General features: G+C 33.4%; 1 protein-coding gene across 5 annotated transcripts in view; it reads right to left on the reverse strand.

Annotated features, from left to right (window-relative positions):
- Nucleotides 1-11,277, reverse strand: part of btbd8 (BTB domain containing 8) — a 69,989-nt gene extending 58,712 nt beyond the window's left edge. For 2 of the 5 annotated variants that reach the window (XM_028444388.1, XM_028444392.1), the window contains exons 1-3: nt 11,058-11,257; nt 4,188-4,325; nt 1,385-1,564 (exon numbers count right to left, since the gene is read on the reverse strand). In XM_028444388.1, the coding sequence (XP_028300189.1) occupies nt 1,385-1,564; nt 4,188-4,325; nt 11,058-11,077 (338 nt within the window). In that variant the 5' untranslated portion in view covers nt 11,078-11,257. Of the gene's footprint in view, nt 1-1,384; nt 1,565-4,187; nt 4,326-9,042; nt 9,161-10,032; nt 10,050-11,057 lie in introns of all 5 variants that reach the window. The other 3 variants (XM_028444389.1, XM_028444391.1, XM_028444390.1) reach the window with 3 other exon arrangements.
- Between the last annotated feature and the right edge of the window lie 3,128 nt (nt 11,278-14,405).

Consider the following 14,405-nt stretch of genomic DNA (forward strand, 5'->3'; position numbering starts at 1 on the left):
TACTCTGGTGACTGAAGTTAGCGAGTAAATCACAGACTGTTGAAGATGAAAAAGCTACTAAATGATGTAAAAAGCTGCAAAATAGGGATGTAACGATTAATTGTAAGGCAGTTAAAAATCGATTCATAGGTATCACGGTTCACATCAATACTGTGAAAATTGAATCGCAGTACTTTTTTTAAACAGAAGAGGGCGCTATATATTTATCCTCTCTTGTCCAGAAGTGTTGGCGGTGGGCGCAATCTGCTACTACTTATTTTCTTGCAGGCTTCTACTCTTAAACATGTTCATAAATGATTCCTTACCCCTTTAGCACCGAAAGAATATCTGTAATATTATGTGAATATCTGTAAAAGTCAGGTTTTTCTATTAGCTCTGTCTGCTAGCATAGCATCTCTTCTTCACTGCTAGAATAACTACATGCCAACCAACCACTGGGTTACCAGCGCCATCTGCTGGTCCAAACAAATATCTGATGTAAATACAGTGCAATGACTTTGTTAAGGCACAAAATACATTTTCAGTTGCACTTTTAAAAAGAAAAAGAATTGCAGTTTTGCATTGTTTACTATAGAACCAGAATTTAAATTAATAGGCTTCTTCATTTGTATTATTCCTTTATTTATTTCATTCAAAATTTATTTTTAGTTAAATTGCATTGTTTTGAATAGTTTATCAAGGGATACTTTTGACAATGAAAAATAAAAGGAAAATAGTACAATATTTTCCCCAAAACAATAAAGGAATTTTTTTCAGTCATCATTTGTCTACAGTCCCATTTTGTAAAATAAATCGTGAGAGAATCGTATCGTGAACCCAGTATCGTGAATCGAATCGTATCGGGAGTTGAGTGAATCGTTACATCCCTACTGCTAAATGATCAAATTAGCTACTAAATGATGTAAAAAACTGCAAAATGATGTAAAAAGTTACTATATCATGTAAAAAGCTACTAAATTATGTAAAAAATTATGTATAAATCAGGAAGAATGTTTCACTCTAATAGAAAACAATGGATGTTTACAGGCAGTGGGGCCATGTGACATCATCAATCACATGATTTCAAGATGGAGGAACACTGGCTCTAAAACTGTAGAGTAGTGTTATTTTTTAAAGAAAATTAAAGGAATATTGTTCATAATAATGTGTTTTGCTTGACATAGATCTACTAATAAAGACATTTAGAAAGTTTAAGAACAAACTTGTAAAAATGGTGGGGATCCCTTTAAAAGATGGCCACTGGCTCTACATGCATGCACACGTGCATCATAACACGATGAAGTGGAAGTTGCACCGTACACAAATCAGGAGTTAAGGTGAGTACATGGTACATGTTTTAGTTTTTTTTAAATACAGTGAACTATTAAAGGAGCCTCGTGCATACCTGAGGAAATCTTTGAGCGCAGAGAGCTGGTAGCTGGGCAGATGGATGATGGTTGGATGGTTGTGTGTGTGTCCCTGTAGGATGTACGGAGCCCTGGCCAGCAGAACAGCTCTGTGTGCTCGGACGGAGCCTGAGGAGGCGCACAGGGAGACGTCAGCCTCCAGTTCCTCCTCCAGCAGCCTGAGACCACACAAAACACCACACACTGAGCACATTTTATTCACTAACATAAAAAAAAAACTGCATAATAAAGGTTAATATTAGAACCCTATAACACCAAACATATGGTGTTTAATACATGAGTTTTGGAACTCTCTACATGATCAGTGTGATGTTTATATGATTATATAGATGCAGTACAAGGATAATCCACCATGGGGCAGTAATTAGCCTTTAGCAACTCTACAACATTGTTATTTATGAGGAAAGGTTCACATGTGGTTTTAGAAGAAAAACATTAACATATTTACCTAAACATCAATAGGAAGAGTTAGTGGATTGATGCAGTTTGATATTAGTTTATATTTCATAAACTCTGTTTTAGTAAAACCGTGTATTAACTGTGATACAGCAGGTCTATGAGGTCATGTGACTATAAATCAGTCAACTGTCATTTTACTGCATTTCACGTATTCTTCATAATCAAGCAACAAAAAGCATTTTTTTTATTTTACAAGTAAACTAAATGTTTGAATTACATAATTTGATAACCTACATGAGATGTAAACACTGTGCTGAGTCACTTTTTCACATGTGTACTGTGATAAATGCTGAGTCATCTCTATCTGAACAAGGACAGGAACTGTTTTCACCACCATGCAAAATAAAATGTTTGTGATCCAAAAAAATAAGGAAAAATAAGTGAAATGTTACATGTTTTAGACTCTAGAGTTCTATTGGTGGATATCTCATTTACAGTTACATGAAAAAGCATTAAAGATGTTCTTATGTATGTATGGAATTACCAATTTGTTGACATTATTATGTTTTTGCATTGAGACCAAATGTATCAAATATGATTCATTAATTCAAACTCATTAATGGAAATTTATATTTTAAATTTTTTTTTGGTTGTTCTTAGGGAACAATAAAGGCTCCAGTTTGAAAACATTGGAATTTTCTGTCAATGATTTAAAGTCCGTGTAAAACAAATTCAGCCATTTTCTTCTGAACACATTAAATAGATTTATAGTCATAAATAAACTCATTACACACATGTACTAGTGCTTTACACAGACTTTAATGATTCAGGACAGGAGGACCAGTTAGATGTGAGGCAGTGTGTTCTCTTCACATCATCATTATTTCACTTCCTGCTTTGCGTTCTGATCTGGATGACCCAGAAACCAGAGAGTCTAGATACTCGTATCATGTCTGTTCCAATAACCGTCCAATGAGAAGGAGCTGTACTATGTTTTACATTCATGTGAGCCTCAGTCATCTATGAAATTTAGCTTCAAAATCCAATAGTTTTATGATGCAGAGGCCTAACAGGTTTGAAAGTAGTGTTAACCCTCCTATTATCCTGGGGGCAATTTGACCCCATTCAATGTTTATCATTTTTTTGCTTCATATTTATTGACTTTTCCTGATGCGATTGGTACAAATAATCAAGCATAAAATTATCATGATGATATTTTTTCAATGTGCTGAACACATATTGCATGCATTGGTGTTCCTCTGGGGTCAATTTGACCCCAAGCCGTTTTAGCTGAGTTAATACTTTTGAGTTGATACATAAAATGGGGGTGTGGGGGGGGCGCAATATTCACATGAGAAATCGCTCTGCTACAGCGCAGCGACAGAGAGTTAGTTATAGAAGAGAAACACATGCAGTGTTTCCTCAAACAAAGACAGACAGACAGACAGACAGACGGACAGACATTCACTAACACAGCTGACTCTGTGTGCCTGTGCACGGGGGGGGGGTGTTCTGTGTATGGACCACAGACATTTGACACAGACACGGCACCGCAAGGGTTAAAATGTGAACTACAGACGGTTCTACAATCTCTTGGGAGATTTGGGAGATCGTCGTCACTTTTTATTCCTTAATGATCTGATATTGTCAGATCGCACATCCTTAGTTTAAACTAATTGTTTCAATATTTGAACCAGTTTTCCCACTTTTTCTCTCTGTTTTTATTTAACCAATTTCTGTGGTTTTTAAAATCCCATTTCACCACCTTTTCCACCATTTTTGGTCACTTTGAACTCATTTTATTTGTGATTAAAACCAGGATTTCCATCTTTAAGATGACTATAATAATAATAATAATAATAATAATAATAATAATAATAAACGTTCCTGGATAACAGTGGATATTATTCAGATGAATAAATAAATGTGGTTATCACATATTCATAGAACAATGGATGGACCATCATTTTACTGACTTTATGGATGGACCCCAAAAATCTCTCCCCTTTATAGCCTTCGTTAATGAGAATTGGTTTTATATTTGATGTAAAGCTCTAGTTTTTTAGGGGCGGACTACAGATTTCTGTATTTAAAACAATTTATTGTCATATATCATATATTTCCAAAATTTCACATCATCTGTAACAACTACTTCAGTCTGAACATAAATTAGCCATGTAGGTCATGTAGAAGCTTAGAAAAACATTATTTGCTGTGGGTATGTGATTTTCAGAGAAAAGTAGCTGGGGCTTAAGAGGTTAATTTCATCCTCCTGATTGTGTGCGTACAGCAGGGTCACAGCTGCAAACATTATCACGCCAAGTTTGTTTTTTTATAAATCCCAAACGTTGCTTACTTTAGTATGTTTCTGCAGGTCCTTACCTGAGCAGATCTGCAGACAGAGCGGACGATAAGCATCTCTTCAGCTGCTCTTTGTATCTGCGTTCTTTAGTGTGGAACTCTCTGGAAGCCTCTGTGGTGATCATGGTTTGTTCTGGTCTCTGAAGGAAAGATAAGACACTAATACAGTAACAGGAGGTCAACCTGTATCATCACAAAGCAACTTAGTCTGAAAAGAGGACATTGGCACAAGTAGCCAGGGTTGGGGTCAACTACAATTACGTCTTCAATTATCCATGGTTAATTATAATTTTTTTTTTCTTCAGAAAGTCAATTACAATTACGTTCTCAATTACCAAAGTTCAATTACAATTAAAGCCCGAAATAAATAACCTAAAAAAAGTTAACCTTCTTCTTGTGTTAGCATCTCTAATGCTAACGGGTGCTAAATCAGCTGTAAAATACATTAATAAATATGATCTATCATCTAATTTATTTCCTATCTATTGATTACCTTGTTAGGCTTCCTAATCATTGAAAATATAGCTTTTAATATTTTAGGTGTGGGCATCAGAGCCTTTTTTGTTTCAGTTTACCCCAAGATTTATATATTTTTTTAAATGGTAAAATGTGTGAAAGTTTGATCTGAAACATATTTTAATAATTATTAACTATATATAAGTAGAACTGTAACATGGTTGACCTGTTTTAGTTTAATTATATTTGACAATTTTTATAGAATTTTCATGACAATTACAATTAAAGTCAAATATATGAACTCAATTACAATTTAATTATGATTAAAACAGCAACAAAATTTTAAATTGCAATTATAAATACGGCAAAATTGTAATTATCAATTACGCGATTACAGTTACAATTGAACCCTGACAATGGCCAGCAACCCACAGGAAAGAAAATATCAAATATTAAGTTCATTGTTTACTCACATTTTTCATTTGCAATGAAAAGGTTTGATCATGAAGCAAAAATGTTCTCACAAGTTGTGACACAACATCCTTTTTACATTTAATTATCATTATTAAATTAATTTTTTAGATGCAAAACCTGCATTTTAGGAGCACAAAATAAATACAACATACAATACATTTAAGAGGGTCTTATTAGGTTTTCCTCTGATTAGCTTAATTTACTAAAATCATTTGTTTGTAGAAAAGTCACTGCTTACTGCCCTCTAGTGGTTATCATCTGAAAATAGGACCACAACAAGAGTACAAACTGCTGATCTAGACCAGAGGACGGCAACTGTTATTACAGCGGGGCCACAAAAATATATTTGTTTGACCAGAGGGTCACATGATCAACATTCATGACTCAGCATTTACAATAATGAGTGATCTGAGCAATAATACAGGGTTTTTATAGTAATTTTGTGTGTGTTTTTCTCTCATTCTGTGTATGTTTGTTGTTGTCCGTTGTGAGGCATTTTGTACATTTCTGTATTTGTGTTTTTTTCCTGTAAAATATATGTTTTTGGAGTCATATTGTGTATTTGTGCATCATTTTGCATTTTTTGAAGTAATTTTTGTGTATTTCTGTTGTCATTTTGCTTATTTGTTAGTGCTGTGGGTTTGCTGAGTCATTTTTCGTGTTTTTCTTTTCTTTGTGTACTTTTGTCATTCATTGTATTAATATTGTCGTTTTCTTCATTTTTGTAGTAGTTTTGTGTGTTTTGAGTATTTTCTGTGTTTTTATCTTGTCTTTTACCGTATTTTCCTGCAATGTTGTAATTCTTTTTAATGTATTCTTGCTCTTGTTTTGTGTATTTTTCTGTAATTTTGTACATTTACTTTTGGGGCTGCATAAAATTAGACCGAGGGCCGGAAGTGGCCCTGGGTGGGTGGGGTCGTGATCAGGATTTTGGTTTCCAAGATTAAGTTAACCTGATCATCTGCAATATTTAAAACATATTATATATTACTAGTACAGTGCCCGTCGGAAGTATGCCTTCATGTGGGAGCACAAGGGGTATAATTGCGGGTGCAAAATGTGGGTGCAATTTTCCTGGTTTAATTCTATGGGACATGTGCATGTCCCATACATTCTGTAATGCATGTTTTTTGGAGTCATTATGTATATTTGTGTATCTTTCTGTTGTCTTTTCGTCCATTTTTGTATAATTATTGTTTTTGTTGCCATTGCAGTGTGATTCTGTTGTCATTTTGTGTATTTTTGTATCTTTTTTGGTGTAGTTTTGTGCATTTCTATTGATTTTCAGTATTTTTGTATAAATATTTAGTTTTGTGTATTTTGAGTCATTTTCATATGTTTGCTGTTGTTTGGTTATTTTTCTGTAATGTATGTTTTTTGGAGTAATTTTGTGTGTTTTTGGAGCCTTTTTGTATAATTTTATGCATTTCTGTAGTAATTTTGTGTACTTTTTGTATTAATATTGTTTAGTTTTTTGTTTTCTTTTACTCATTTAGTATATTTTTATTATAAATACTGTGTGTGTGTGTCACCATCCATCTCCTCCGTGCGTTATCTCTCGCGCGCGTCTTGCACATAATCCGTCGCAGGTTGTTAAGAAAGACACAGAAAAATAAACGTTTTGCACCACCGAAGTAGCAACTCTCTCTAAACGACTCTGTGTGAGTTCAGTATTTTCATCCCGGTGTAGTGTAAGCACGCGCATCAGCCGTGTGTGTGTGTGTTTACATTGTAGCTGCTAGCATCTTTCTTAGCACATAGAATATTATAAAAAGAACAAACAATAATCATAGTAGAGCCATGTTGTGGACACATCCGGTCACAATAACGTTACATTCCTCTGTCTGAAGAAGCAAAATGTTTGTAATATAATTGACTAATGACCGTCAGCACAGCTGCCGCCCACAGTCATGAGACGGAGGAGGAAGTGAAGTCCGTGACTCGAGATTTAAAGGAAGTTTGGAATCACGGGAATAATATTAGATAACCATGAAATATTAACTTAAATGACTTTTAGCGGTACAATAACGTTTCTGATATTGACCTTTTTTTTTTTTTTAAACCCAAACAACCTGTGACACAGTGACGTCATGAACCCAGAACCGGAAGTAGCGCGCTCAATACTGCGCTCTTACCGAGGGAGCCGTAATTATAAAATTAACGTTTTGAACGTTTTGCTACACCAAATTACTCCAAAATAACAGATACACACACTTGGGGTATTTGGAAGCTGTTGACCAATTTTCAGGTCGAACTCATACCGCGTTGGGGAGATATTTGCTCCACACACGCACAATCCTTGTCTATATAGATAGATAATATATATATATATATATATACTATATATATTTTTTAATTATAATAAAATGTTAGTTTATTTTACACTATAAACTGTACACAGATTGTTTGTTTAAAAGTAGTGCATTAAAGCACAGATTTTTCCCTAATATGATAAATAATTGTGATTATAATTGTAAATACAGTATTAATCAAAGTAATGGTGCAGCCCTAGTGTTGGTATAAACAGAGATAATCCCATTGTTGTCCATTCTCTGAACATATTTATTTTATCATTTAAATGAGGTAATATGTGGAACCTACAGTGACATAGGGATTGTTATGGACACGCCCTAACCCCCCCCCAACTCATTAATTGAATATCTTTATATTGCTGTATTTAGTTGATTGTATTTATTTAGATCAGTAAAATAACGAGTTTATTCTCGAAATATTATGACTATTTTAAAATATGACGACTTTATTCGAATAAAACTGAATCTAATAAAATTGTGACTTTATCCTCGATATATTCAAACATTAATCTAATAAATTACAACTTTATTTTCTACTTATTACAATGTTATTCTCAAAATATTACTACTAATAAAATTACTACTTAATTCTTGAAATATTACAACTTTAATCTAATAAAATCTCAACTTTATTCTCTAAATATTACAACATTATTGTCATAAAATTACAACTTTATTCTCATGAAATGATTACTTTATTTTCATAAAACTATGACTTTATTCTCGAAATATTACAACTTGAATCTAATAAAATAACGTCATTCTGTTAAAATTATGACTTCATTCTCGAATTATGACTTTATTCTCATAAATTAAGACTTTATTCCTGAAATATTACAACTTTAATGTCAGGTTCTGTTGAGCACATGTGGTTCTCTTTTAGTTATTCTGAGCCTTTGTTTATTCTGTTTTCTAGTATGATCTCCTGTGTTTGCATTTCAGGTATTCCTGCTCGTGGCTCCTCCTCCCAGTGATGTCAGTGTGTTTGGGTTGTGAGTGATTAGCTGCCTCGTGTTTCCACCCAGGTGTGGCCCGTTCCCAATAAAGCTCCTCTCACTATTTAGCTGAGTGTCTGGACCAGTAGTCCCTCCTATCTCCTTTCCTGTGCACTTTTCCTTAACCCTGTGAATGATGTCACAGGGTTAAGGAAAGGAGTTAGGAGAGGAGTTAGGAAAAGGCCATCACCTTTGTTTAGACAATCAGACACACTTCCACTAGATGACGTAATAATCTGATGGTGGTGAAGGTTAGTGACGTCTGTCGTGGTGAAAAAACGCAACATTTCCTAAAATGGACTAAAAACTCATTTCTAACACTTTCACTGATATAATGTCATAAATCACAGGTTTGAATGTATATCAAAGGAAAAGAGGTTACCATGGCTACGAAGAACTAAAGCTAAACTACAAGAACGTCACATAGAGAATGGTTGATCACACTCACCTTCTACTCACTAATATTAATTATGTATAAAATATCATGTGGATAAAAATGTCTCTGATTCTTTTTTCTAGAACCACAGTGTCTGTTTCATGTCAGTTATAATCTGATAATATGTCTACATATAATAATACATGGGTTTTAGATGATTTATTTAAAGTTGTTCAAGACACATTATTGCATTGGAAACTTACACGATCTCCGTTACTTGTCAGAGCTCGGGTGTGCGTGTCCCTTTAAATGTTGTCGCCGCAAGGAACATTGAGCCTGTTCTCCTGAACGTTCTTTATCATGGCCGCCACTTAAATATTTCTGGGGGTGAAGGAACAGTGGATAGGAAAGGAGATAGGAGGGAACAGTGGATAGAAAAAGAGATAGGAGGGAACAGTGGATAGAAAAGGAGATAGGAGGGAACAGCGGATAGGAAAGGAGATAGGAGGGAACAGCGGATAGTAGGGATGTAATGATTCACTCAACTCCTGATACGATTCGATTCACGATACTGGGTTCACGATACGATTCTCTCACAATTTATTTTACAAAATGGGACTGTAGACAAATTAGAAAATACTGTATTATTTTCCTTTTATATTTCATTGTCAAAAGAATCCCTTGATAAACTATTTAACTAAAAATAAATCTTGAATGAAATAAATAAAGGAATAATACAAATGAAAATGAAGCCTATTAATTTAAATTTTGGTTCTATAATAAACAATGCAAAACTGCATAATAGTTCTTTTTCTTTTTAAAAGTGCAACTGAAAATGTATTTTGTGCCTTAACAATTGGACTTTAAAAAAAAAAAAAAAACGTGATTACACTGATTTACGTCATATTTGTTTGGACCAGCAGAGGGCGCTGGTAACCCAGTGGTCGGTTGGCATGCAGAAATTCTTGCAGTGAAGAAGAGAAGCTATGCTAGCAGACAGAGCTAATAGAAAAACGTGACTTTTACAGATATTCAAGTAATATTAGATATTATTTCGGTGCTAAAGGGGTAATGAATCATTTATTAACATATTTAAGAGTAGAAGGGGGCCAGAAAGAAAGTATTAGCAGACTCTGCCTGCTGCCTACACTTGTGGATGGCGCCCTCTGCTGGTTAAAAAAAATACTGCGATTCAATTTTCAGAAAATCGATATCAACCGTGATACCTATGAATCGATTTTTAACTGCCTTACGATTAATCGTTACATCCCTAGCGGATAGGAAAGGAGATAGGAGGGAACAGCGGATAAGAAAGGAGATAGGAGGGAACAGCCGATAGAAAAGGAGATAGGAGGGAACAGTAGCTAGGAAAGGAGATAGGAGGGAACAGCCGATAGAAAAGGAGATAGGAGGGAACAGCCCATAGAAAAGGAGATAGGAGGGAACAGTGGATAGGAAAGGAGATAGGAGGGAACAGTGGATAGGAAAGGAGATAGGAGGGAACAGTGTATCTCTCTGCATTTGTGTCCACACCACTACCACACCGTGACATTAAATCTAATAAAATTAGGATTTTATTTTTTTAAATTATGACTTCATTCTCATAAAATTACAACTTTAATCTAATAAAACTGACTTTATTCTCGTAAAATTACGATTTTTTTTTTTTCAAAAAAATATGACTTAAATTTACAATTTTATTCTCAAAATATGATGAATATTCTCTAAATAATCCAACTTTAATCTAATACAAATTAATCTAATAAAATTGGGTTTTTATTCTTAATATTTTCCGACTTTAATCTAATAAAATTACGATTTTATTCTTAAAATATGATTTTAATCAAATGAAATTGTGGCTTTATTCTCATAAAATGATGACTTCATTCTTGAAATATTACAAATTTATTCTAAAAATTGTACAACTTTAATCTAATAAAATCACAATTTCATTCTCAAAATATGACTTTAATCTAATAAAATTATTACTTTATTCTCAAACTATTACAACTTTAATCTCGAAATATGACGACTTAATTCTTGAAAAATTATGACTTTATTCCCATAATTTACTGCTTTATTCTCACAAAATTCAGACTTTATTCTCAAAATAATACGACTTTAATTTAAAAATAGAAAACTGTAATGTACTTTAAGTTTTCCATGTTTGTTTACTATTATAATATAGTATTTTCCTATGTTAAACACAGTATGTGAAGTAAAACATTGCATTTAAAAGCAAAGTTATGATTGTATAGCGCCATCACTGATCACTCACCCTCTGCTCACTGCTAGCATGTTAGCATTAGCAGCGGTGAACCGTTCCCTTCTGGTTTCTCCTGTTCTGAACACACAAACATGTCCGTCCTGCTCATCACGAACACAACTAATAACTGCTGTGGTCGGTTATTGTCGGTTAATAACACTTCATTCAAACGTCTGCAGCACCAGCTCACCCACTGACCCACGATGATGACGTCACCTCAGCACGCTGTCAGAGACGCACGGGAGAAAAGGGGAGGAGGAAATGACGTCACTTATTACGCATGCGTTAGTTGCAATCTATCATTCTCAGTGTATTGATAGATAGATAGATAGATAGATAGATAGATAGATCTATAGATAGATAGATAGATAGATAGATAGATAGATAGATAGATAGATAGATCTATAGATAGATAGATAGATAGATAGATAGATAGAGAGATAGATAGATAGATAGATAGATAGATAGATAGATAGATAGATAGATAGATAGATAGATAGATAGATAGATAGATAGCTAGACTCTATAGATAGATAGATAGCTAGATAGCTAGATAGATAGATAGATCTATAGATAGATAGATCGCATAGATAGATAGATAGCTGATCTATCGGATAGAATAGATAGCATAGATAGATAGATCTATAGATAGATAGATAGATAGATAGATAGATAGATAGATAGATAGATCTATAGATAGATAGATAGATAGATAGATAGATAGATAGATCTATAGATAGATAGATAGATAGATAGATAGATCTATAGATAGATAGATAGATAGATAGATAGAGAGATAGATAGATAGATCTATAGATAGATAGATAGATAGATCTATAGATAGATAGATAGATAGATAGATAGATAGATAGATAGATCTATAGATAGATAGATAGATAGATAGATCTATAGATAGATAGATAGATAGATAGATAGATAGATAGATCTATAGATCTATAGATAGATAGATAGATAGAGAGATAGATAGATCTATAGATAGATAGATCTATAGATCGATAGATAGATAGATAGATCTATAGATAGATAGATAGATAGATAGATAGATAGATAGATAGATAGATAGATCTATAGATAGATAGATAGATAGATAGATAGATAGATAGATAGATCTATAGATAGATAGATAGATAGATAGATAGATAGATAGATAGATAGATAGATAGATAGATAGATCTATAGATAGATAGATAGATAGATAGATAGATAGATAGATAGATAGATAGATAGATAGATAGATAGATAGATAGAGAGATAGATAGATAGATCTATAGATAGATAGATAGATAGATAGATAGATAGATAGATCTATAGATAGATAGATAGATAGATAGATAGATAGATAGATCTATAGATAGATAGATAGATAGATAGATCTATAGATAGATAGATAGATAGATAGATAGATAGATAGATAGATAGATAGATAGATAGATAGATAGATAGATAGATCTATAGATCTATAGATAGAGAGATAGATAGATCTATAGATAGATAGATCTATAGATCGATAGATAGATAGATAGATCTATAGATAGATAGATAGATAGATAGATCTATAGATAGATAGATAGATAGATAGATCTATAGATAGATAGATAGATAGATAGATAGATAGATAGATCTATAGATAGATAGATAGATAGATAGATAGATAGATAGATAGATAGATAGATAGATAGATAGATAGATAGATAGATAGATAGATAGATAGATCTATAGATAGATAGATAGATAGATAGATAGATAGATAGATCTATAGATCTATAGATAGATAGATCTATAGATCGATAGATAGATAGATAGATCTATAGATAGATAGATAGATAGATAGATCTATAGATAGATAGATAGATAGATAGATAGATAGATAGATCTATAGATAGATAGATAGATAGATAGATAGATCTATAGATAGATAGATAGATAGATAGATCTATAGATAGATAGATAGATAGATAGATCTATAGATAGACAGATAGATAGATAGATAGATAGATAGATCTATAGATAGATAGATAGATAGATAGATAGATAGATCTATAGATAGATAGATCTATAGATAGATAGATAGATAGATAGATAGATAGATAGATAGATAGATAGATAGATAGATAGATAGATAGATAGATAGATAGATAGATAGATAGATAGATAGATAGATAGATAGATAGGAAAAATCCCTAGGCACACCACCAATGAAAATATAAAAAAATGAAACTTTGTAGCCTATATTTAGAATATACAATCATTCTTATTAAAGTGTCTTAAATAGGAATAATGATTAACAAAAAAATAAAAATTTATCATCTTTCCTACTTTCCATACTTCATACATGAGGAATAAAAGTAAGTTTAGTATGTAACATTAAATATGATTAGAACAACATTTGAACTTTATTCTGTTAAATATTGTTTTGTTTTATATAATGTATTTTTTATTATATCATTTTAGATTGTTATTATATAATGTATAAATATGTTATAATAATCCATCCATCCATCCATTTTCAAACCCACTTGCTCCTGTCTCACAGGGTCGTGGGGATGTTATAATAATTATTATTAGTAGTAGTAGTAGTATTAGTAGTCGTAATAATAATAAATACATAATACATTTTTTACAATCTAGTTTTGTTCTGTATTGTTAGATTTGATCCAAAGGCTGTTATGGAGGGACACATGAAAATACAGTCACATATAACATGGAGGAACAGGAACAGAAGTACTGTGGAGCGCTAGCAGCAGGGCGGGGCTCCGTTTCTTAGATGAGAGATATGGAACGATCGGTAAGAAGAAGAGGTAAAAAAAAAAGGCAAAAACCAAACTATGCCCTTGTAGAGAGGGGCGGAGTTTGGGATCATGAAAAAGTCTTCAGCAAAAACCAACAAACACAACATTCATTTTAACAGCACTTTGGCACAGGAAGTGGGTCTTTAGGATGGGTAGTTCGCAAGATCCCTTGCAGTGACAAGATCCTACTGCTCGGCAACTTCAACGCCAGGGTTGGCAAGAACCACGAGGTGTGGAAAGATGTCATTGGTCGTCACGGGGTCGGACGCAGCAACAGCAATGGACTCAGGCTCCTCAGCCTCTGCGCAGAACACGGGCTATTCATCACCAACACCATGTTTCAACTCCGGACAATGCACAAGACATTGTGGATGCATTAGTGGTCCAAGAACTGGCATTTGCTGTATTATGTCATTGTCCACAAATCCGACCTCCAGGATGTCCTTGTCACGAGAGCCATGCAAGGGGCAGAGTGCTGGACCGACCATCATATAAGTATCCTCCGTCTGCACATCCGACCACCTGTGTGAAAGAAGAAGCCAAACCCTTG

This window comes from Gouania willdenowi, chromosome 4, assembly GCF_900634775.1.
Source record: "Gouania willdenowi chromosome 4, fGouWil2.1, whole genome shotgun sequence".
NCBI lineage: Eukaryota > Metazoa > Chordata > Actinopteri > Blenniiformes > Gobiesocidae > Gouania > Gouania willdenowi.